Source organism: Acipenser ruthenus, chromosome 18 (genome assembly GCF_902713425.1).
Source record: "Acipenser ruthenus chromosome 18, fAciRut3.2 maternal haplotype, whole genome shotgun sequence".
In the NCBI taxonomy this organism is placed as follows: Eukaryota; Metazoa; Chordata; class Actinopteri; order Acipenseriformes; family Acipenseridae; genus Acipenser; species Acipenser ruthenus.
In genome coordinates, this window is record NC_081206.1 from 4831892 (window position 1) to 4856515 (window position 24624).

Here is a 24624-nt window from a genome sequence, read left to right on the forward strand (position 1 = left end):
TCACGAGTTATTTCTACAAAGCATTTTGCCTGTTAGGTTTTTTTTTAAATAGTTTTGTGTGCTATTATTTGGGTTCTTTTTATTTATTCATTTTTTCAGCACAAATGCAGCTCTTTCTTTATTGCGTGCATTGTCTGGTAATTGAATCCAGACGTGACTGCGGCTCAGAGCTCTCGCTCTACAATACCCTCCCACACGCTCTTGTGATGAATAAAAGATAAAGTTCACTCTTTTAATATGGCACTGTTGTGCAGACCAGCTAAATATATCCTCCATCCACCCCCTGACAACATGATGCTACAGTGCGTTCTGTTCAAATAGGTGTACTGATTTAAGCCAGATAAAACGATGACCCCAAAATCCTATATTTATGGTATACTGGCTGTGACTGAGATACAAAGACAGTGTGAATGCTTGTATCATTTCTGTCAGTTGCCCTGTACAATATTCTTGATCCACTAAGGTATATTCACTTTCAGCCATAACATTTACTCAATAGATGACTTTACTTGAATGACAACAGTATGTTTTTTTTCAGAACGTATACTGTTCCACGCACAGACTGACAAGCACTGTATCCAAGACAACACTGCCTTGACATGACAAGTCTGCAAGGTGTTTAAATTGCTACAGGTGTGCATTACCATTACCTCAATGATTCCTGCCTCTTCATTCCTTTGAAAGTGTTAGGGGTTGAAATCTTAGGCAGGTCTGTTCTCCAGAATGGGCCTGTGGGGGGTTTAACCCTTTTGACACTCCAGGTTTTTCCAGCCAGGGATAGAGTGGTACCTGAGTCACTGCCTACCACCAGCTCTTTATCAGCCTGTCTGACCGGCCATCATGCCTATCAAGACTGAGATTAACTGACAAGAGGGAGATGTAGCTTGTATGTATGTCATGCGAGGTGTGCTATTTGCATATAAAACAAATCATTGATGTAGAGCATCCCAGTTGTCAAGCGTGTGCAACATTACCATTGACTCCATGAGCATGTAAATGGACTAGATCTGTTCAAACTCCTAAAAGCCTTCTGAGTCCGGTACTGTACAATCACAAGCCGCTCCTCCCCGGAGCCTGCTAGTAAAGCTCATCGGTTTACATTCTGAACGAGACAGCATCTTTAATAGTGGATTTCGGCAGAGTTCCAGAGCTTGGGAGCAAACGAACAAATGCCCTGTGAAAGCTAATGCACTCGAATAGTGTTAAGTTTGATTGCTAAACACTTTTATATAAATGTATTCACATAGCTCTTCCTCTACAATGCAGCATTTCAGAGAGCCAGGGCGTGTGAACTGTGTTACAGAACACCAGGACTGCAGCAGCGGGCCAGCAGAACAACGTCAGCTCACATTGCTTGCCCTTCTGTAACATGCAGGCCTGTCACAGTGATGGTGGTGTGAACTGGTTGCATTAATTTCCATCTTTTAAAATAGAACAGATTCTAGCAGTAAGGCAAACCAGCTTGGCTTTTTTTTTTATCACTTTTTAAGTCTTGTTGAAAATCATTTTTTCTTAACAGTGTAGCATCTTCCTTTCCACTCCCACTGGCACTGCCACCTAACCATGAAACACCAAACCCCCGCTTACTAGGACTGAAATGTAATCGGACATATAAAATGAAGCAAAACGTTTGCTAATGCTATGGGGGGAAAAAAACAAGAAATGTTGCCCTGCGTATTTGAAAATGATAGCTTTTGCCTGACAATAAGAGTGTGGTGTGGCTGCTGGTCAATTGATTTCTTAACCTATGAGCCAAGTAATTTAATAATACAATATACAAATGATATACACTCCACAGCACAAGTCAATGAGCGCTTTGCAGAGCTACATTTGTGTTTTTATCTTTAGGAGAGTGCTGACCTCTGCTGTACACATTGGAGAAGTGCAGTAAGAGTTAAAACATCGTGCTAGTAGAGTCTCATTGGAACCATGTCGTGTTTCTTTGTCTTCACACAATGCATTTATAAATGCAGTGCTTTTTGTTTGTACGCACAGTAATGTTTGTACACCACGATTTTTCTCATAGTCTATCATTTACGTGAATGGAAGAAGCACATCCACATGTTTTAGTAATGCAGATACAAACCTGTATTTTTTTATTTTTTGCCTTTTAAAGTAATGCATCTATTTCTTTGTGAAATACATCAAGTAAATGATTTGCAAAGTAATCACTGGGATTGTTGAAAAGCTTTTGAAAGCATTGTAAATAATGGTGTGAGCATTCCAAAAGTATAGTAACTACATGAGTACTGTGGAGAACTTGTAGAAGGATGATTCTATTGTTTTTAAATAAACAGCTTTTGTAAGTGAATTTAGATTTTTTTTACGATTTATTAAATCAATTTCACTCTGCAGCTATTTGTGTAGCTGTATAGAGTGACGAATGACTGTCGTTTATAACGCGCTCTAGTGGCAGAATGAAGACAGTATCACTTTCTTGAGTGAGATGTTGCTGTGTTGCCTATATCTACACAAACCACTTGCTTGTTATGCAGCCCTCATTCCACAAGTCGGTTTAGGGTAGAAAGGAAACCTGGCCAGTGAGGGGAGAAACTTCTGTTCAATAACATTGATTCACTGATATTTAAAGCTTTTCAGATTGCTATGCAGTGGTCGTGGATTGATCAAATAACCTGTTTATTGCATACCTCTCCTTTCAGTGATTACGTTTAGAACCGGTGACACACTTGCTAATTAGACCAGGGTAAGGGTAATGGTGGTGATGCCTATCCCTGGAAACACACATGCAGCGGAGGAGCTTATCCTTACATCAGCCCACGTATCACACTTTTTTTTAGATATTCGCATTTTTTTAAGTCGTTTACTCCATCATTCCATTATCTCCTGCGTTTTTGAAAGGAGACAAAAATATTTTAATCTCTTGCAAAACTAGAACTGAACAACTTTAAATAATCTAATTCACAATCTCTTAAACACGCTCATCTTTGCCATTGTGGTGCGTCACATGGGACTTGCCCTTTCAAAAATAGAATTTCATTATACAATTTGGGAACATAGCCCTTAAGATCTAGTAAAACAGAATTGTACTTGTGATGAAAGTTGGTGCTGAAATTCGTTGATCTTGAGTGATTAAAATCCACGTCATGCTGACCTGCTTTTTTGTACACTGAGTTGGTATGAGATGTGGGTATACGATCTAAACGTAGTCGAACTCTGCATGGACACTTCTTGACGTTGAACGCACACGATGAGTCATTTTTAAATTGTTTAATGTACTTCAGTGAGTTATAATTCTAACTTGGCTTTCATTTTATTTTGATGCGAGACTGGCCGTTAAACATTATCGCTATAGTTTATCACATTGCTGTTTCGATCACCTGTTGTCGTGTTTGTTTTATTTGATGTAGTCGATATGACGAACCGATGTTATGCAGTCAGCACACAGTATTTGTTCATTTTCTGAACAAACCCTCGTCCTGCAACCTTGGCGGCTATTTACCAGAACTTGTATCTACGTTTACTGGCACACAGCACTTCCAAGAAATCTGTTCTCCGATCCTTCCTCCATAACATGTTTTCCGCTTGAAGGAAAGATAAAGAGAGAGAGAGAAGAAACAGCGTTTTGTGCTGGAGCGCATGCGCAGAGTGGCGCTTCATCACACACTACCTCGCCGCCACAGCTAGAGGGAAAATAAACTGCGTGGGCTCCCGGGGTATTAAATACAAGCTAATACGGATTAACAACAGTAAATATTACACCAACGGGGGACGCACGGGGCGGAAAACAGGTAATGAGCTTGTGTAACACGGATTCCAAAGATGTGCTGCACAAATGACTATCGTATTATTGTTTAGAGCTAAATACAGTGCAAGCAATTCCAGAATAGACGCAAGAAAAAGTTGTCGCATGTGTTTACAGTGTGATGCTACGACTTTCTTGGGGGAAAAAAAAAAGGCAAACCATTTTGTCTTCAATGCAAAGGTGCGCGCTGCCCGTTAGGATGCTGTCGCCCGGTGTAAGGCTGGTGCAACGGCGATGCTCCGGTCTTTTTTTTCTTTTCTTTTTTTTTTCCAGCGTGTTACGGGAAGTTGGCCCTATGCATTTGAGATCATTACGGTGGGCACCAAGAATAGGCCAGAGACAGGCCCTGTGTAAAATCTGCGAGGGATTGGCAGTCTGTTCAGCCTATCGTGCGTCTTAAATAAGTCACTGGCAGAGTTCTTGTCCAATGAGCGCGTCCAGAGTCGGCAAAAAGGCGGGGGCTGATATTAGCAGTATGTAATTTCACTTTCTTTATTGTGTATTCATTTCGATAAGTGAATTAACTTGCTGGTATTACTAGCGCAGTATAAACGGTGTCGTCGTTCTTTACATCAGGTAATTCTGCCGTAGACTTAAACCAGGACAACATGATAAAGAAAATTGCATGCACGTTTTTCTAATAAAGACTGTTTCGTATCGTAAGATAATACATCTCATCAATACACAAGGCTTGCTTATTTTACCACACAGAAGTTTATTTGTAGGTTAAATTACCAGTCTTTAAGAAGTTTTTAAGTCTGGTTTTATGCGAGTATGCGGTATGGTAAACAACGCGGATGAGAGCCTTATTGCGCGCCATTTGTGTCATGATGACTGTGTACCGCTTCACATCACTGGCGCTGATTGCGTCTCTGTTGCGTTGTATAATATTCGTTGCTTGTTGATATGTCGTCAACTAGTATGAAACAAATAACACCCATTAACCAGGTGGGTGTGGACATGTTTGACTGATTTTAATGACATGCTGTTGTAAAGAATCGCGTATAATGCACATGTGGGCAGGCCCGCTCACATGGTGTTTTATGTAAATTCAATTAAACCAAGGCGGAGGTTAGGCTGAAGCAGGTTGAAACATATGCACTGGTTCAATCGTGGCGTTTACATACTACCGTGGTTGTCTGTCCTTGTTGGCTTTGCTTTAGAGATTGACCCAGGGGGGTTTCGCAATGGGTTAAATTGAAAATTAGAGGTCTTTGTTTTGTGTTATATATCGGTTTACAGTGCTTTCTACTTACGTAACAGACATTACCCCCCCCCCCCCCCCCCCCCGAAACATAGTTTCTCATCTCTGTACTTTATTGAGAAACCTAACATTAATATATTAGACGGTATGTATGTATTTAAACACCAAACACTACCCTAATCCGTTTTGCACCTCAATAATCGTAACACCTACTGTGTTTCCAGTACTAAACTGTTAGTGTGGAGTTATCACACTCGGCGCAGGCTTCATTTGAGTTAGGCAGGCTAGTTTCAGTTTTGACAATTGTAGAAACACTGTTAAATACAATAATCGGTAGTATTTGGTTTTAAGTTGAGTTACATTTCCTAAACACCTAGATTATTTTTCCTAAACTCATTTATAGGACTGTATTTTAGTTAATATTTTGGAAAAACTCAAAAATTCAGATTTCCTTTAAATTTTTTTTTAAAAAAGCCCTGCTGCTGTAGTGTTGTACTGGTGTTTTAGACGCTGTGATTGGATGTTTTGTTTGGTTGTTAGCCAATCATGGCCCAGTTCATGCACACAGACAGCAATGAAGACCTTGGGGACCAGGTGGGGTGCTGTGTTAGCCTGCAGGCTGCAAAGAGAGCAAGGGTTGCTTAATCATTCCCCAGTGGAATTCTGGAAAGAAAGCAGTATTTTTACTGTGACCCATTTCCTGAGAAGCCCCCTCTGTAAGCATTAGCTGGATGACCTGTACTGTCCTATGCAGTTGTTTCTTGCTCAGTGGGAGTATTTTAAATAAAACATATGATTTCAAATGTATGTCATCATGACAGTTTTTTTACACTTAACACTTAGTTTTTATTTTTTACGCAATGCATCAGCTTGTTTCTTTTCTTTGCTGTTGTTGTAATGAAGGGATATTAGTAGCTTCGTGTCACGTAGGGAGCCTAATACCCCCCCGCCACCCTCCCAATATAAACAAAGTGTTGTTTTGAATATAATGTGAGTTATCTCCAATAGTCTATGAGTATATGATGACCCCTTTTTAGTTATTTTTAATACAGTAGCATTACCATAATATTTCACGACTGCTTCTGCTGATTTTAGATGGCGTAGTTAGTGTGTGTGGGTTATTGATCTGACAAGTGAGTCTGTCTAATTAAAGCATACAATTACAGTAAGTGGCCTACCAGCCATCACGGAACAAACAATCATGTTGAATGTGGGAGGTTCCAGCGTGGGTCGGCAAATATGATGTAACGTGCAGTACAGACGGGAACCTTTGGATCACAGGCTGTGCTACTGATTACTCTGTGAGGGTGAAGTGAAAGTCTCAAGCCTCTATAAATTCTTTAAGTGTTAAAATGCGATCTCTTTGTCTGTGATTTTTGACCTCAACATAATATGGCTGACACTTTGGTCATGCGGTTATTATTAATATTAATGCTAAATTTATTATGATTATTATTATCGTTATGAACAGATTAATTTAAAATGAAGTGATACTCCAGAGAAAATGCTGTGCAATAATAGTCCAGCAACAACTAGTTGGGTGTGAATATACAGTAATAGGCTAGCTGCAACTGGTTGATATATAACCAGTACCTAACTTTCTTTTGTTTGTTTCAGTTCATAAAATATACTTATTAGAAACAAAAAATAAAGAACATATAAGGCACAAACTTCCTATTATTTGCTAGCTGTAACAATGTCTGAATCAGATTCGACTGAACCATGCAAAGCAAAGCACAGCAAGCGAGGTGCATCTTAGCCATGCAGCAGTAACTTGTACAAATGAAAAGAAGGGTTTCAAATGCAGAGACCACAAATAAGACTGACCGGTCAACTAGATTCTAATTAACTATCCCTCACATGAACTAGTTGCAGCCGTAGTTTCTAATGACAGTTTTGCAGACCATTGCCTTTCACATCAATTTTATCGCACCGGTTTTAGAGCCTATTTGCTCACCTTGCCAGATTTTCAGGCAGTGTCACAGTGATATCTAATTAAAATCACAGTTGAGTTTGATGTGCTCAGAAATGCATGGAGGCAAGGATCCAAGATGCTCAATCTTTGAATGGCTCTGGAAACTAATTCAACCCAGCCTGTCTCAATAAAAATTCACATAGTGATTATTAAGCATTATAAACTAATCACACAGCAGTCAGATGCGCGTAGCACATTGTATGCCAACCTCAAGTATGTAGCCTGTAGCTCAGTTAGATTTTAGACATATCCAGAGAACTGGTCATGCAGTTTATGGTGAAACTTGATGCATTTGGTATTGATAGGTTTGTCAGGTGTATATTATACCTGCAAGCAAACTTGACTCTGCATGTTGGAGTTCAATGCAGACTATAAACAAGACAGTCAGCATCAAGCTAGCCTGTCAGCACACTTTCGCTTTTTATTCTTTGGATAGCGGAACTCTTTCAGTCTTTTCCTGCTTTTTTTGGCTGCTCAGAGATCATCTTGAATTAAAAAAGGGGGGTAACACATTCATTTACATTGTTGTGTTTTTTTAGTTTGATTAAATCTTTCTTTAAATTCTGATGAATTTTATTCTTCTCGGTTCAACTCCTAGGTTTTTAATGTGTGCAAAATGAGCAAGAATCCACCAAACCGAAGAGGAATCGTCTTTGAGGTGGGAGCTCATCTGGAGGCCCGGGACACTCTCAAGAACTGGTGAGTAGTGGAGGTGTCTGCCTGTGCTTTGCATGCTTTGATATTCTATTTAATAAATCGACACGTCTCTGTTTTGCTTCCTCAGCTGCAACAGAGCTCGAGAATGTAATTTATAACCTCCTACCGCTGCAAGTATCAGCAGAGCATGACTGTTTAATAATAACATTGCAGCAAGCAGGTTTCAAAGGGGTGGCCCTTCAGCTAAAATTACCTTTGGGAAATGTAAACAAACTGGACAGTCAGCCAAGGTGTTTTTTTTGTTTGTTTGTTTTTTGGAAGAAATGTAGTAAACAAACACTAAGGAATTAGGCTATTTGCATTAATAAAACTGAATGGTTTTGCTCTGTGTGTGTTTTTAATGGTCAGGTACGCAGCAAACATTGAAAAGATTGATTATGAGGAAGAGAAAGTGCTGATTCACTACAGACAGTGGAGTCATCGCTATGATGAATGGTTCGAATGGAGCAGCCCCTATCTCAGGCCAGTCGAGCGAATCCAGCTGAGGAAGGAGGGACTGCAGGAGGGGGAGGTCCAGGCTGTGAGTATATCTACACAGATACAAGCTATACAGCAGCTTCAAGACACACTGCTGTTGTGGCTCCTGTAGCAAGCGCAGGACTAGAATTGGACAGCATACAGGATTCACTGTATGCCCTCCTGATGCTTGTTCTGTAGTGCCTAAAGATCACGTAGAATCAGTGAAGGTCCTGGTTTTTGGAAAAGGAATAGGTGAACCTCCTTTAATTCCTGCAGATTATCATGCCATGGTCACCTGTGACAAAGTTCATCCCATACGTGTTCTCTCAGGTTCATGTGCAGGCTTTCTTTGAGGCCAGGACAGTTTTTGCAGCCCATTCTGTGACTTGGTCATTTGCTAATCTGGCAGGGCTTGCATTTATCAACAGAAGCTAAATGCAGCAGGGTACATCTCCAGCGCAGTCTAGCTTACCGCCTGTGATGTATTTATCACATAAACCTTTTTTTAATCATAGCCCCCCCCCCCCCCCTCCCAAGCATAATTCTAATAAAATAAGAGCAATGCTGTAACTGATCTCTGCCATGTGTTCTTAGCTGTGTCAATCTGTCACACACACACAGGAGTTTCGAGTGAACGAGAAGGTCCTTGCAAGCTGGACGGACTGTCGATTTTACCCTGCCAAGGTCCTGTCAGTGAACAGAGATCTCTGTAAGTGTTGCTGGAGAGTAATGGTTATTCATCCAGAACAATTCAAGATGTGCTTCGACTAGAGCAGTTAAAGGGGGCACAAGGGCATAGACATACTGTTTCTGTGTTGAACAAGTCTGTAATCTATTATTTACTCAGTCTGTTCAGTATACGTGACTGCTTAATATATATAAAAGAAAAGAAAAATCTCCTCCAAAGTTCTGTCATGAAGAATGCAGTAGTTTTAATTTCCAAACAGATGTACAAAGCAGGAGGACTAAAATCTGAAGGGGTTTGAAAATGTTTCACTTTATGCTCTGCCAAGCAATAGAAATATAGTTGTATAATATAAAAGAAGAGTGTTGGAGATGAATTTGACAGTGGAGTGGTTAAGTCGTCTCCATGCTGTTTCAGTCTATATACAAATGAAAGCACAAAGCGCATCATCTAACAGTTGTGTTTCTGCTGAGAATGGGTTTGCATATTTTGTAGGTGTTCAGCATGCAGCAGTGATTAGATGCTAAAGTGGTGTACTCCTGAGACAGCTGTGCTTGCATGTGTTAGCTGGGGCTAATTAATGAATTGCTACTTGGGAGACGTTTCCAAGCTGCTCTCTAAAAACCTGTGACCTGCTCACTGTAACTGATGCCCCTTAATTTCCTTTAGCTTCCTACACTGTGAAGTTTTACGATGGAGTTATTCAGGCTGTTAAGGATATCCATGTCAAACCTTACCGCAATGAGGTAAGAAGTTTAAGTATTTCTGATGTATTTTTCCCAGGAAAATTGTGTTTCGAAATGTTGCAATCTCATATCCTTTTTTGTGATTCACAGAAAAGCGGGGGGAAATCTAAGATCGAAGACAAACAGAAAGAAAAAGTGTGTGATAAAGAGAAATCCACAAGGGGACTTAAGGTGAGGGAAAAATTTATAGACATCAAAGAACAGAGCTCATCGCCGAAGAGTAAAAAATATAAACGGAACGAGACAGAAAATAAAAGAGATGCTGATAAAGAAGACGATGACAGAGAAGTGGCTGTGAAGGGAGAGGTCCAGGAGGAATCTAAAAAACTACAGCAGGGCTCGACTAGCGAAATGGTGAAAGAGGAGAGGAAAGCGTCCAGAGTAAAAACAGTTTACAAGAAGAAAACTGTTGAGGAAACAAAGAAGAAAGAGGAAGAGAAGAACGTGGAATCTGGTGAGGAAACAACTGAGAAGAGTGTAACATCGGCTGAGCAAGAAACAAGCAGCAAAGAGTCGAAGAAAGAAGACAACAGACTTGCAGAGAAGGAGAAGAGCCAGCAGCCTGAAGAAGCACTGATGGAGAACAAGGATGCGGAAAACACTGAAACAGAAGTGGAGAAGCAGACAGAACCAGAAGAGAAAAAGACAGAACCAGAACAGAAAGTACCAGAGACAGAGGCGAAGACAGCGGAGGGGTCTGGCGATGGAACCGAAGAGACAGGCAAGGAGGAGGACAGAGGAGAGACGTCGGAGCAGAAGGGACAAGCTGAAGAAAAGAAGGAAAAGGAAGCTGCCAAAACCACCGCTCAGTCTACAGAGGACAGAGAGCCAGCGGCAGAGCTTGGAGATTCAAAACCAGCAGAGCAGAGCCCAAACCAGGCACGGAGGAAACGAGGCAGACCCCCATCAAAAGGTTTGTGTAGACCATGTTTAAAACTAGGTCACTTTTACTGAACAAATTATAACAATCTGACTAACTATTGAAATGTAATACCTGTGGTTGGCGTTTTCTCAGCTAAATCACCTGATAACCAGCATGGTGTCTTGGAGTTGAGAAAACGAAAAATATCTTTGGGAGCACATGTGCCGTCAAAGAGAACCAAGCTTGATACAAATGCAGGTCAGTGTTGGCTCAAAGAAGTGGTTTGAATCTTTACTATTAAAAAGGTTTTGAAAGTAAGAGTAGAAAATAACAGACTGCAGACATTCTTTGAGCATTTTCTTTATTTTATTTTTTTTTTAAATTTTCCCAAGATCGGATAGTGGGGTGGAAATAGTGGGGCGTACTAAAAAACCTGAGCTTAGTTATAACCTTAATGGTTTGTCCAGTTATGTTCACAATAGTAAAACCTGTAATGACCAAAAACAGTCTGCAATGCAAAACGTGTTTGCACCCCATTTTTAATAAGGATCTGTTCTGTTGTTCAGAGACCAAAAAGTCCAGTCAGTCCGGCAGTAGTGATCAAGACCGCAGCAGGAGAAAGTCATCAAGACTGCCTATTAACGGTCATGGGCAGCACTCCATTAAAAGCACGCCTGTGCCCGTAGACTCCAAACACACGACACAGTCTCATAGCAAGCAAAAGGAGTCTGCAACAGGTTAAGTGTCTTTGTTTTTTGCTTTATTTTTCCAGTACATTTTTACAATAACCCTCTATAGGATTAGAAATTCCCCTCTCGTTCCCATAATTACAGCTCAGGGTGCAGTCTCTCTTAAACCATAGGAAATAGGGTCATCTTTGCGTACGTTTATTTGTGATTATAAATTACTTTTGTACAAATAACAGCTGTGCATAGCAGTTTTGTACGCCTTGTTGGAACTAAAAGTTCTTTACGTGTGTCATGTGCTTTCTGTGTGCAGATCAGGGTGAATCAGCAGAGCTCAAATCTGCTGTTGACTCCTCAGGGCAGAGTCAGGAATCCTCTAATGCTGTTCCAGAATCCCCAGCACCTCCGTCAAGTGAGAAACCAACACAGGAGGAAGGAGCCGCACCGAACGAGACTCCCACAACAGCTTTGAAAGGAGAGCCAGGCAAACTGCCCACTGAAACGGGTAAGAAGCAAAAGAATAACAAAGATGAATAAACGTGTACAAAAGCTAAGAAAAAAGGTGTTGAATGAACAGAAAATAAGATGTGCTAAAGCACTGAATTCCGGTCGGTATAATGTGCATAACTGCTCAGCTCAGCAGCGTTTCAGTGATTTGTTTTAATCTTGTGTTTTGTTTCTTCTACAGCTCCTGTTGTGAAACGTCAGCCCCAGCCACCAAACCCTAACAAATATAGCAGAGAGCCCTGTAAGTAAAACCCTTCTAATTATAGTAAAGAAATAATAATGAAAACATAAGTGAACAACACTGTGTAGGTAATACGTGTTTTTTTAACAAGATTTTTTTTTATTTTTGAATTGAAGTGTACACGGCTATAAAGCGATCGCAGGACTCCCTGTCCCCTAAGGCACTCACTATTGATCTAAACCACACCTTCAAGTGCAAGGTACCAGACTGCCTCAAGTCTTTCCGCAAGGCCAAGCTCCTGCACTACCACATGAAGTACTACCACGGAGTGGACAAGGCAGCCGAGAGCGAGCAGAGCCCGACGAAGAGGAGCATCCAGACCCGCGCCTCGGAGAAGCAGGCAGCCCTGGAGAACCCCAAGAGACGACGCACCATTTCAGCCTCCTTGCGTAAGCATCCCATCTTTCCCAGGGCATCTTTTAACACGCGCCCGTCGCGCAGCAGCTTGAGTCATTCCAGCTTTTAGTGTGAGCTTGAACTGCTATTGGAATGACTTGAACTGCTATTCAATAGGAACTTTAAATGTATGCCCCGCAAGATTTATATTCAGATGTGTATATCATTGTAGGCTAGACTAGAATCATCAGGACATGGACTTATCAGGTCCCAGTGAACTTTTCCAGTGCATGTGAGTATTTTCACTCGAGCCTTTAAAAAAAAAAAAAAAAAGTCGAAAAGCAATAAAAGCTCAGGACTATCATAATGTCCTTGCAGCTTGTTTGTTATTTTTTTTAGATATACCACTGCACTCTGCCCATAGAAACTTGCCTTCCTCCCGCACAGACAGCAAGGTTGGAAAACTGCACGAGAGGAGGAGGACGTCGGCTCCCCCTGCTGTCAACACACTGCACAACCACCGGCCCTCCCTCCGAGAAAAGAGCAAAGAGAACCAGCTGGAGAAATCGAATCGCAAGCAGCAGGAGAAGGAAAAGGACAAGGGTGCCAATGACACAGGTGACCCACTACCTCCTGTTTTTATATCCTGGCGATATGCATACACACAATCAAGACAGGTGATCCTTGCACATGGGGGAGAGGGTCTAGGTTTAGAACGCTACCCTTCATTAATACAAATCTCACCATTTCATTTCAGAGTGTACACTGTGCGTTTTAAGCTTGTTTCTGATTTGGACAGCCTCAGGTGTTATATGGTAATGTAATGTAATGTGCTCTGGATGTTTCTGTCCTGGTAGTTAAAGAAAAAGAGAAGATCAGAGAGAAGAAACACAGGGAGTTCCTGAGAGTCAAGCTAAAGAAAAAGAAGAAGAAGAAAAAGAAGAACAAATCTGGTAAGGGACTCTTCAGGGGTGCATCATTGCACACTGGACTCATTCCGCCCTCTTGTTCTTCCCTTTTCAAATCTGGGGGGATGTTGTTAATTAGGTTAAGCTCGTAGGGTCAGAGCATTGAGAAGTATGGTAAAGTGCATTTAAAAAATAATAATTGAAATGCACTCTTATGTGCATAGAAGCATGGGGAAAAGTTTCTGCAAAATTCCAGCAGATTTTTATTTTTTATAGGGTCAAGTTCAAGTTCACGCTGGTCTGTGTTTTATTTGGGTTTGTGTAAGCCAGCCTGCACTTGAGATGTCAGACTTGAGTTTAAACTACTTGTAGAAATACCTGATTTGTTTTACATGTACAAGATCCTCCCAAGGTTAAATAGTTTGAGAGAAGGAACAGAAAATGAGTCACGGCATGAGTCCAGTGTGAACTGATTGAGAAATCTCTCAAATTACTAAAGAGGGTAACAACGAGAGGTGGAGGGATTGGATGGGGTGGGCTTGATCTGGATAGAAATTGAATATTGAAATTCTTGGGTCTTTCATTTAAAATAAATAAATTAATTAATTAATTAAATCTCCCCAAATTACTCAGTCACCTAGAGCAATACTGTTTATTTACAAAACTATTACATACCTGATTTGTCTAATTTCAGTCACTGTTCAATTTATTATAGTGTAAATTTAAGTTTGTTTCTGCTGTATTTTCCCAAACCCTAAATACAATTTTACTGATTTATAACATTAGCCGTTCCGTGACAAAAAAAAAATAAGATACTTGTAACTTTTTAGTATGGCTTTTCTTTTCAGCCATTAGTGTTGTTCAAATTGGTCTGTTTAATTATTTCTGCGTCTGCTTTCCCTTTAACAGAGTATACTGGTAGTGAAGAAAATATTGACATCTCTAGAGATTTCTCACCCAAGAAAATATTCGTTCAATCCAAATTGAATTTGTCTCACAAATCCCCCTTCTCGCACAAACACAAGTTGTTATACAACTCCAGCCCCGGATACACAGAAAAGATAAAAGTGGATGGTGGGTATTAAGATTTTTTTTTTTTTAACTGTATTTTTCTATATATTTCTATGCCTTTTTAATAATAAGAGATGTGTATATTTTGCAAGTGCAAGTGGAAAGGATAGTTTTACACCAGCATGGGGCTGAAACAGCTAGCTGATCAATTCTTCTGGTAGAATTGTTATTACTGGGGTAATGTGGTTTGAAGAATAATCCACACTGAGCAATAGCACAACCCATTCACCACTGGGGTTCTGTACCATTTTGAGCTCTGATTGTAACACAGAGAGTGCACAATCTGATTGTGAGCCCTGTGTATGTATGGTGTGTTTATTGGATATTGCAGACGAAGACACTGTGAGCGACTCTTCGACGGACAGCCTGCTCTGGAGCGAGGACGAGCTGGGTCAGGACGTCGACGTGACGACGAACCCAGATGACGACGGGCCTAACGAGGGGCGCCGAGAGTTTGAGATTGTCCGCTGTATCTGCGAGGTCCAGGAGGAGAACGACTTCATGATACAGGTGAAAAATGAATCAACGCTGCGTGATTATTCTAGGTCACGTCACCTTTTCTTTTTGTCTGCTTTGTATTTGTACCCATACATGTTGTGCAATACATAGTGTCACATTTTAAAGTATCAATGCAATTTAATTAAAACATCTCTAGGGGAAGTTTGAATAGAATTATTGAAGTTTTTACTTATTTTCCTTGTTAACAGTGTGAAGAGTGCTTGTGCTGGCAGCATGGGGTCTGTATGGGTCTGCTTGAGGACAATGTTCCAGAGAAGTACATCTGCTATATATGTCGAGATCCGCCAGGTGAGCCAGGCTCAGAAATGAGCTTCTTTAGAGGGTAATCACAAGGGACCTGTCGATTTAAACGGGTATATTAAACCAGGTAGCGTGCATGTTGGGAAACAGACAGCCATTGAAAAACACCTATGGGTAGATTGTCAACCTCTGAATACAGAACACCATTGGAAAAGTGTCTGTGACACGTCTCATCATTCTATAAACTGTTTCATTTAAAAAAAATAATATAAAATGGGGCTGGTACATTTAAAATATTAATGTTTTAATGTTGCTATTGAACAGGCAAGTTATGTGGCTTCTATATTAACATCTAGTGCTTATTAGTATCTGAAATACTTGGGATTTTAAAGTCACAACCTGTATTAAGTGAATTTCTGACAAATGGATATTGTTGATCACAGTCCGCGGTGTTCGTGTTCTTGTTCCAGGACAGAGACAGAGTTTGAAATACTGGTACGACAAAGACTGGCTCAGTAATGGACACATGTATGGCTTATCCTTCCTGGAAGAGAACTACTCCCACCAAAATGCCAAGAAAATCACAGCCACACACCAGCTCCTGGGCGACGTCCACAAAGTCATTGAAGTTCTGAACGGCTTGCAGCTCAAGATGAGCATCCTGCAGTATGTCATTCCCATTGGCTGCTTATGATTAAAGGGGCGGGAACAGTTGCATAGTGCAACAGCGCACAAAATGGAGTTTGGTGCTTTTCATTGCTCTGGATTGTGGGTGTGAAAACTCCATGGGAAAGATCGGGATGGAGCAAACAGTTGAGCAATTCTAAATCAGTTTAGAGCAGCGAAGTACATGTCAATCAATAGGCGGGACTTTGGTGTCCTGCAAAATAGTATTGTTTAATGGCCCCTAAGTACTGTGTCTTGCTTCATTGTTTTAGAAGCCAGGCCCATCCAGACTTGAAGTTCAGGTGTCAGTCATGGAAGCAGGTGGACGCCAAAGAGAAGCCCAGGAAGAGGCAGGTGACCGCAGCAGGGCTGGTGGAAGGTGAGGACAGGGAGATCAGTGCCACTGAGAAGCCCTGTCGAATCCCCTCCGTTCAGGAGTCCTACATCACCAGCGAGCACTGCTACCAGAAGCCCCGCACCTACTACCCTGCGGTGGAGCAGAGGCTGGTGGTGGAGACTCGGGGCTCTGAGCTGGAGGAGCGCATGAGGGGGTTCAGGGAGAATGGGGAGGACCTGCTGGTGCTGGAGCAGCGCTACGGGAGGAGCCCCGATCAAGACAGAAGAAAAGCAGACTGGGAGCCTCGCCTGGAAAAAGAACAGGACAAGGTCTGGAAACTTAGTGGAGCTACAAACTGTGTTTTGTATTTGTGTGGGATTTATTTTATCTTGCAGTCAGTTAAGTTAAATCACATACTTAAAATAAGGGTTTGTTCAGTTTTGTATAAAAAAAACCTAATTGGATAAATTGTAATTTGACACAATTAACTTTGTAGGGTTTTTTTGTATGCCACCATGAGGTGTCTGTCATTTTCAGGCGCATGATTTTGTACTTTGTTGTAAGTGGCGTTTGTTTCTGTCAGGAAGCTGAAGTTTCCAAGAGAAGCTGTTCTGGTGAAAGCTGCAATGTGAAGGTGGCCAGGGAGGACAGGGACGGTGATATGAACTTCCAGCAGCAATGGCAGATCAACTTGATGGACCATATCGAGGCTGTTCAGGATGAAGTCATCCACAGAATGGACTTCATAGAGAGGGAGCTGGATGGTATCTCAATATTTATTTATTAATTTATTACTTTTTTTAAAACAATATCATGCAACAGACAACATGATCATAGGATCTGCTAATAGAAAGTTCATTTTTAAAGAAAGTTTTACAAACTAAGGATGAGTCAGTGTAGTCGAATACCTGAAAATTATTTGACTAGCATATTACATACGAGTACACGAAAAAAGCCTACTGGTAGAAGCAAACACGTCTTATTTTAAATGCTAACGCTTGACGAGTGTTATTTGCATATTAAACGTAAAGACCCTAATTAATTACGCAATGCTTGTAACAGTAAAATTCTACAGTAAACTCACTCTGTTTGAAATTTGTTGCCAATTTTGTTGCCTTGTTTTTAGCTCATGTTAACAGATCGCTGCTTGAGTTCTTCTGCAGTGACTCCACGCAGCAGCTGTGCACTGTTGCTAGGTAGTCGAGAAACCACTACCACTTGAACTTTAAATGTGTCAACTGAAATCAAATAAATGTATATGACATGGGGTGACATTGAAATTGGAAAAGCAATTTAATTTTATGATGAACATAAAGGCATATTAAATACTAAACAGAACAATGACTGATAAGAATATACTTGGAAAGGAGTCATTTTTTAACTCTGGACTGCAATGCAAAACATCTACTGTTGACTTTCTGTGAATGGATGGAGTAATGTCAACGTTTGCACTGACCATTAAAAGGACAAGCAGGCATGTTCCTTGTTTTGAATTATTTACAGGTTATTGAATAAACTAAGTAACTTGGCTTAAGATTCATCTGATGCCAGTACTCAATGGCTAGTTGTAATTGGTAGTAATGTCAAACTATTGTAACGTTGGAATGTGTTTTCTGTTTTGGCCAGGTTACAATATTTGTTCTGTTCAGATTATTTTATTAATGTTATTTGCTAGAATTAAACAGCTGTAGAATATTTAGGTTGCTGTATGATAAGTCTTATTTTATTCTGAATACAGCAAAAAGGATTATTTGGTACTCTGTTTTGTACTGTGTAGCATTATGCTAAGGCTTTAATTGGAAGAGGTGAAAGTTTCATTGAGCTCTGTATTTTAATTCAGTAAAGAAAAGGAAAAAACTGTGCCTAATGACAAGAGTATTGAATGAAGAAATCATGTCTGGGACATTGTTTGTATTCCTAATCTTAAACTTTACTGGTTTACGCTGTTAAGCTGTCTGTTTGTGGTACACATAGCATTTGCCTTTTATTCTTGGGCGTGTAATAGTAGGGACTAGAAAACTGTTCCAAATTCCCATGCCTATTACAAACCAGTGCGTTTAATGTCACCTGTGCTTGAAAAGGGAGATGAATTTGGGGAAAGTTCTGGACTAAGAATATTCACAAATGTTGAAATAGCTGAGCTTGATTATTCTGTCTAACGCAGTGTTGCTTTATCTGTTTTTTTTTTTTTTTTTTTTTTTTCTCCTAGTTCTGGAGAGCTGGCTGGATTACACAGGGGAGCTGGAGCCTCCAGAGCCTCTTGCCAGACTACCCCAGCTGAAGCACCGGATCAAGCAGCTGCTGATGGAGCTGGGGAAGGTGCAGCAGATTGCCTTGTGTTGTTCTACATGAGCGGCCCTTACCGAGAGACGCCGAGCTGATGCAGCTCTGAAACAAACCCATAAGGACTTTAAAAGGGAGTGAGCCAGGGTCGGGCGCGTCAGGGCTAGGCTGCTGGGGGCAGTACTGTGTTAGTCTCATTACAACACGTTCCCCCTTCCCACAAGGGCAGTGTGGTGGTGATGAAGACGGGAACGTTACTAGGTTTGAATCCATCCGAATCTGCTTTATTAATGGCAAGCGCAGTCCAGAGACTGTCAGAGAGGAAGGGGAAAGGAAACGCTGACTTCAAAACAAAAAAAAACTGTTTTAGTTAACCTTAGTTTGCTGGTATTCCATCTTTTTTGAAAAATGCAAAGAATAGTCTAAAGTGAGACATTATAATTTGTTGTTATAAACAGTTTAAATGGGGTTAAGCATGCCTCCTGTTCTTGATAACCGACCAATCTTACATTAATGTATAGAGATTTTGAAATATCTTATTTCAGAGCTTGCATATCATATACAGTAAGTAGATGACGCTGAAAGTTTGTGGCTTTAAAACTATTCAAAAATACAGTTTCGAAGGCTGAGTGCTTATGGCATCACCGGAGATACAAGATCAAACTCATTTTATTTACTTTTTTTTTTAATTTTTATTGGTAACCAATCGAGTTCTATAGTAATTCTTTGCCAGACTTTTCTGTTAAATGTGTTGTAAAAAATATATTTATATATATCATGTGAAAATAGTTTAAAGCATGTTGTATCATGCAACTTTTCCGAGACTTGGGGGGCGGAGGTGGGGGGACACAGTTACTGTACTGTGATTTTCCATTCTCTTCTGTGTATCAAAAACAATCCTCATCTCAGTTCCTCTTTCAAATACTGAAACTAGCTTACCTGCAGTAGTGCACTGTACCCTCCGTTTACAGGGTTATTCAGAAGTTCTGCACATGCACATGCAATGCAAATTAGTGATAAGAATCATTGCAGGTGGGATGATGTGCAGCCCATAATGGCATCAAACAGAACGGTGCTGTATGCTGCTGCCGTTTCTGCGCTCGCCCGTTTTCAGTGGCGATTGTGATGTTTCTCATGATGCCAGGCTTTTGAATCGCTCTGCAGTAAAGTCGTGCATTGCAGGCTTTCAGACACGTAGAGCCAGCAGACAATGGGCCAGATTTATCAAGGTCTTTCCTCCCAAGTGCAAATACTGTCATACTGTTTGATTTTCAAACGTTTGCCCAAGTGTTTTTGTAACATTGACAGTAACATTGATATTCCACAAAAAACACTGCACTTTGTAACTCTTCATACATCCAGCCCAGTTTTAATCTGTCACCAAAAAGACAAAAAAAAAGTTTATAGTGTTCCTTAGGCTGTCTTTTAAAATTGCTTTTATTGTAATTTTTTTTTTTTTTTTTTTTAACTGTTGTTTGTATCCTCTCTCTCACGGTTTTTAGCACTTAATGTAATGTCTTGTAAGTAATTTCTATTCTGCATTTATTTTTATAAATCTGTCCTTTTTTCTGTTTCTTTTTCATCCTGTTTTGGCTTTATTTATTAATGCATTTTTTAACTTATTTGGTTTTCTGTTTCCCTTTTCTGTCATTAGAAAGCAGTTCACGTCAGGGACGAATGAGGGGGCTGCTAAATATATTGTAAGAGACTGCAGCAGATGGGGGTACTGTGTGGAACAGTCTGGGGTTTTTGAATGGGGGCGGTGGAGAATTTGAAAAAAAAATTATAAACTCATGCAATAAAGGAAAGAGGGAGCAATACATTCAAATGGAAATTTTCAGAGAGGAGTAAAATCATTTTTTTACAATATAAAACTAGCAAGGAACTACTTGGAACACTAATTTAACTGGCTTTCTTGCTACCTGCTGAGTCGTTTAATGGTGACTTGATAATGTTAACAGCTGTTTTTATTCCTCTCAAAGTTTGAGAGGAATAATCGACATATTCTTCCATACGTGGTCTGGTTTACAAGGATTTACATTTTCACCAAATGTTTTTGGCCAGTTAATAATCCATTTCAAATGGGTCCTAGGAGTGGTATCTACATGTTCGAGGTAATGTGAAGCTGGTGGGGAGTGTCAGTTTTGACTAGGAGAGATGCTATGTACACATGTCCCTGTTGCCATATTTAAGCTTGCGTCCATTCCAGGTGTACAGAGCCCCCTGTTTCTGTGTGCTGCTTTGTTGAGCTCTTGTACAGGAGGGAGGAGTACCTTACTGTCAAAAGTTAGTAATAAAACAACAAGCTGAAGAGTCCCCCACCCCCACTTCGGAAAGAGAGCGGGGGGTTTAAAACCACTGGCACAAAATAAATTCAGATGAAATGAATACCATCTCCGCCCTTTATAAAAAAAAAAAAAAGTATATTTAAAAAATCCCATCTTTGGTATTACGATATAATCCCAAGAAAGGGGGGGGTCGGGTAACAAAGTCATTAATCTTTGCAGGTATGGAAGGCAAAACATTATTGTGTATTTACTCTTCATAAGCTGATGGATGTGACTGCTCTATTATGAAATAATAAATCATGTTTTCATGTTCTTTTGACTGTTGAGTAAATCAAAGTGGAGCTGAGGGGAGCGACATTTGCGACAATAGAGAGATATCTTGCAGCGTTACCCATAAAACAATCAAAAAACTATTTGTTTTATTGAATGAAAAAAAAAAAGTTAGATGTTATTACATGTGGTGTTTTATAAGAGACTTATAAGAGAACTTGAGCAGTCTGAACCCAGCTTCAGAAGATGAGTAACCCTTTTGTGCTTCATGTAATATATACAAATGCGAGTCTCCTAACAGCCTGTCATTACCTACACTTTGCACTGGTGTAGTACAAGCATTTATATAAACTGCTTAATTTGAAATCATAAAGGATCCTGAGTTGTATTTAATCTTACTTCCACAAGGGGGCACTGCAGTTTATATTGATCTATATTGATCGTGGTTTTGTGACTCCCAGGTTTGCTTTATATTTTCTTAAAGGAAAACATGATCTCTCCAGGGAGTGGCAGACTAATTCCTGTTTCACATTACCTGGCTACCTTATTATTAAAAAAAAAAAAAAAAAAAAGTATTTTTAATAGAGCAATATCTGTAAAAAAAATACATATGCATACCTAATATAAATGCACATATACTGAGACACATTTAAAGTAGTTCCCATAACTTGGCCTCAGACGATCACAGTGTAATGTATTATACATTCTAGAGGTTCTCAGACTCTTGATTTGGGGTGCCACAAGGCCTGTCTCTCACCCTGGACCCCAGGTTGAGAACCACCGCTCTAGACAACTAGGCTTCGAATTTGCAAGCATGGGAGCGATCTTTTGCCACTCTTCTTTACAGATTGGTTGCAACTGCTCTAGCTGTCTTGTCATCAACCTCTATTGGATTCAGAACTGGATCAAGAATCATGAGGAGCCTATTCTGAGCCAAAATATGTTCTGGTAACGGACATTTTTCAACTTGCTCTCTGCAATATAAATCGGCATGTGCTGTAAGCTAAATGCCAAATGGCAGTGGTGTGGTAACTCATCTTTGATGAACAATAGATTACATTCAAAGTGAAATTTCTAATGACAGGAACTCCCACATATGACATGAATAGATCATTGTTATTGACTAGTGCTGCATTATTCTATAAAAAAAAAAAAAAACCTTGAGCTGAAGACTTGTTCATGTAATAATATACAGATCTTAGGCCACTTATTACTGGGACTTATGATACCCAAGTCTCCAGCAAAATGAGAAGAGGCTTGAGAGAAATGTGCTGAGACCACTCCATCTTTTTGAAAGCCTAAAATATGATGTAATATAATCTAATGTGAAAGACCAGGTACATGTGTCTGATTCCCTGTGCATTACATTACTATAGACATTTAACTTTATTCAAGAGTTTCCCCATTTCCCTACTCAGAGACGCGATTCATAACTAGAGAACCATACAATAAGAGCTAGTAACAGTCTTCAATCTTTCTCGGTTAATCCTGTGAGCTTCCGCAAATGCTGTAACGTTTGTTCTGATATAAAAAGATACAAAAACAGTTTTCTTCTTAAAATGTGGTTTGCCACATGTACAAAAATGTCGCTGTAAAGGTTTTGAACTGGAAACAAAGTGGCATTCAGGGAGTTTCCATGAGAGCTGTTTAAACATTGCTGTCATCGTTCAAACCATTTGGGTTATCGTCACCTACCTCTGTAACTGAAGTGAAGTTTTAGTTTATTATATGTAACTGGTACATTAGTTCTTTTTGTAAAGTGTAACCAAAGCTTGCTAGTGTTTTTATTATTTCATGCATAAAAAGGGGGACAATTCACTAGATGAAAATATCATAAAGCAAACTCCAGAGCAAAGCTTGTTAAAAGAAAAACCTTGTGGCACATTTACACACCTAGCACGGCAGTACAGGAGGAGCTCTGAGAATTGCATTGGATTATATATTAAAATGATTAAAAAGCAATGGTGAATCTAATCCCATGTTGTAAACAGTTGATATTTCTGAAAGAACGTTTCTTGGCCGGGGCTGGATGAGTACCTGTACTTCTTTGTGGAGAGTTTTGAAAATCTTTTTGTGGAAATGTGCTTCAGTTGTGTTCTATTGTTTTATCACTGTTGTGAGTAAGTGGGTTTGGGGTCTGGGGGGAGGGGGCGATGCTGCAGTGTTATTGTAACTGCATGTAAACCACACACAGGTGTGCAGTCTTGGGAAGATTCTAAGAAAAGAGATTCACAGAAATCGAGCACTAAACATCCTACTCAAGCCACAGAATCGAATTCATGCTTTCTTGAGTATTAAGACTTCCCTGTGTGTTAAACAGGCAAACAGGCAGTTTTTTTCACGTTTTTTCCAACGCTGCAAAAATGTGCAAAGAACAAAGAAATGTCAAGGCGTTCCTGTATCAAAGACTGTTGTGAGTATGACCCAGACTGCTGTAAAGTAACCCTAAGGAACAGTCTCCATGTATGCAATGATGTAAGATATGGCATGGATTGTACAGAATATGGTCACTGAATAAGTTTACATGGCATTGTACTAGATTAGTAACTTCTGAACTAAGGATAACATATATATTTAGTTTAGATTTCATTTAGAGTCCTTTATGATAAATTTACTCAAACTTACAAGACTGTTTGTATGCGGTTATCTGGTATGAAATAGTAAAACTAAAGTGTAATTCTTGCTTCTTTTTCTTTTGAACTGCTAGTTCACATCTTCAGCCAGTTTGGTCTCATCTTCATCTCCAAAACTCTCGCAATACGCATTATTGTGCTTTACAACTATCCTTCTTTGCAAATCCTTCTCAGCTGAAGAGCTCTTAACATACTGGTGAGGATACCATTGGATATGAAGCTGACATTAGTGTCCCTGTGCTGCTCAGGTTCTGTATGTTTTCAACTTTAGATGGGGTTTGTATGTAACTTCCCCGTACAGAACAGCAGTGCCTCTTTAAACCATAACTCAGAAAGTCCTTTTGTTGTGGGGTAACTGTTGAATGAAAGAGTTGCTCTCTGTGGTGGTTTGGAATGATATTCAAAAGGACGCATGTTAATGCTTTATTAATACAGACCAATGTGATGGTGGTGAAAGTAATCCAAACCCTTCCCTTACTGGAATACTTCCTGTCTTATTTCCTGACTACGGAAATTATACTGTGATATATGTCTGAGTTCTTGATATAGCAATAGATGTTATCCGTTGTCTTAACATAATTTCTAAACCTCGTGTAAAAATGAAACCATGATAAACATTGTAGTGCTACAGAGTACATTTCAACGTAGGGATGGCACATTCCCAAACAAACAGTATTTTTTCTAGAGAGGTTTCCTATGCTTAATGTGTGTATATATATATATATATATATATATATATATATATATATAAAGGATTGGACCCACTCAAGTTCGTTGCCCCTTTAAAAATACGACCCAGCACACAGGAACTTGATTTTAAGCGCAGTTGCGCTATACTTTAATGAACACAAAATGAAAACAAAACACACAAAACAAAACCTAACTCCTCTTGGAGCACTAACTCAACTCTCAGGAACACCCTGTCTAACACGGGACAGCTAAGCTGTTTCCCCGTCCTTACATAAACACACCTTTGACACAGCACTTACTTTTGCTGGCTACTCGGAGACAGAGCACCTCTTCTGCCTCCTTCTACTCAGCAGCCCTTAGCAGTCTAACAGCTCCTCTTAAATACCCTGCACCTGGTGCAGGGGATAATTGAATAATAAAACAATTAACAAATGATTAACTAAAAGGCAAGACAATTAAACAAAAGGTGCATTTTCTCTTAAGGGAGGTTTTAACCCCCTCCCTGCTGTCGCACACAACACGCTGCCTTACAATATAT

At 40.0% G+C, this 24624-nt stretch overlaps 1 protein-coding gene across 3 annotated transcripts; it reads left to right on the forward strand.

The window, feature by feature from the left end:
- Positions 1 to 3543: 3543 nt before the first annotated feature.
- On the forward strand, positions 3544 to 20805 carry LOC117421472 (PHD finger protein 20-like). Of its 3 annotated transcripts, XM_058990926.1 has the most exons (20): positions 3544 to 3749; positions 7541 to 7641; positions 8008 to 8179; positions 8740 to 8827; positions 9473 to 9549; positions 9640 to 10462; positions 10565 to 10669; positions 10978 to 11148; positions 11411 to 11602; positions 11786 to 11845; positions 11962 to 12234; positions 12629 to 12799; positions 13039 to 13134; positions 13999 to 14163; positions 14492 to 14670; positions 14868 to 14967; positions 15390 to 15585; positions 15858 to 16251; positions 16506 to 16686; positions 18132 to 20805. In XM_058990926.1, the coding sequence occupies exons 2-20, from the start codon at positions 7559 to 7561 to the stop codon at positions 18272 to 18274; spliced, it is 3669 nt and encodes a 1222-aa protein (XP_058846909.1). In that variant the 5' UTR covers positions 3544 to 3749; positions 7541 to 7558; the 3' UTR covers positions 18275 to 20805. The 3 variants fall into 3 exon arrangements, with proteins under 3 accessions (XP_058846909.1, XP_058846911.1, XP_058846912.1); XM_058990928.1 differs by lacking the exon at positions 13999 to 14163 and having other exon boundaries at positions 3545 to 3749; XM_058990929.1 differs by lacking the exon at positions 10978 to 11148 and having other exon boundaries at positions 3545 to 3749.
- The last annotated feature ends 3819 nt before the right edge of the window (positions 20806 to 24624 follow it).

Coding starts and splice junctions, on each gene's coding strand:
- LOC117421472 (XM_058990926.1), top strand. CDS start 7,559: ATGAGCAAGAATCCACCAAACCGAAGAGGAATCGTCTTTGAGGTGGGA. Junction 11,846..11,961: donor CAAATATAGCAGAGAGCCCT/GTAAGTAAAACC, acceptor TTTGAATTGAAG/TGTACACGGCTATAAAGCGA. Junction 16,687..18,131: donor CATAGAGAGGGAGCTGGATG/GTATCTCAATAT, acceptor TTTTTCTCCTAG/TTCTGGAGAGCTGGCTGGAT.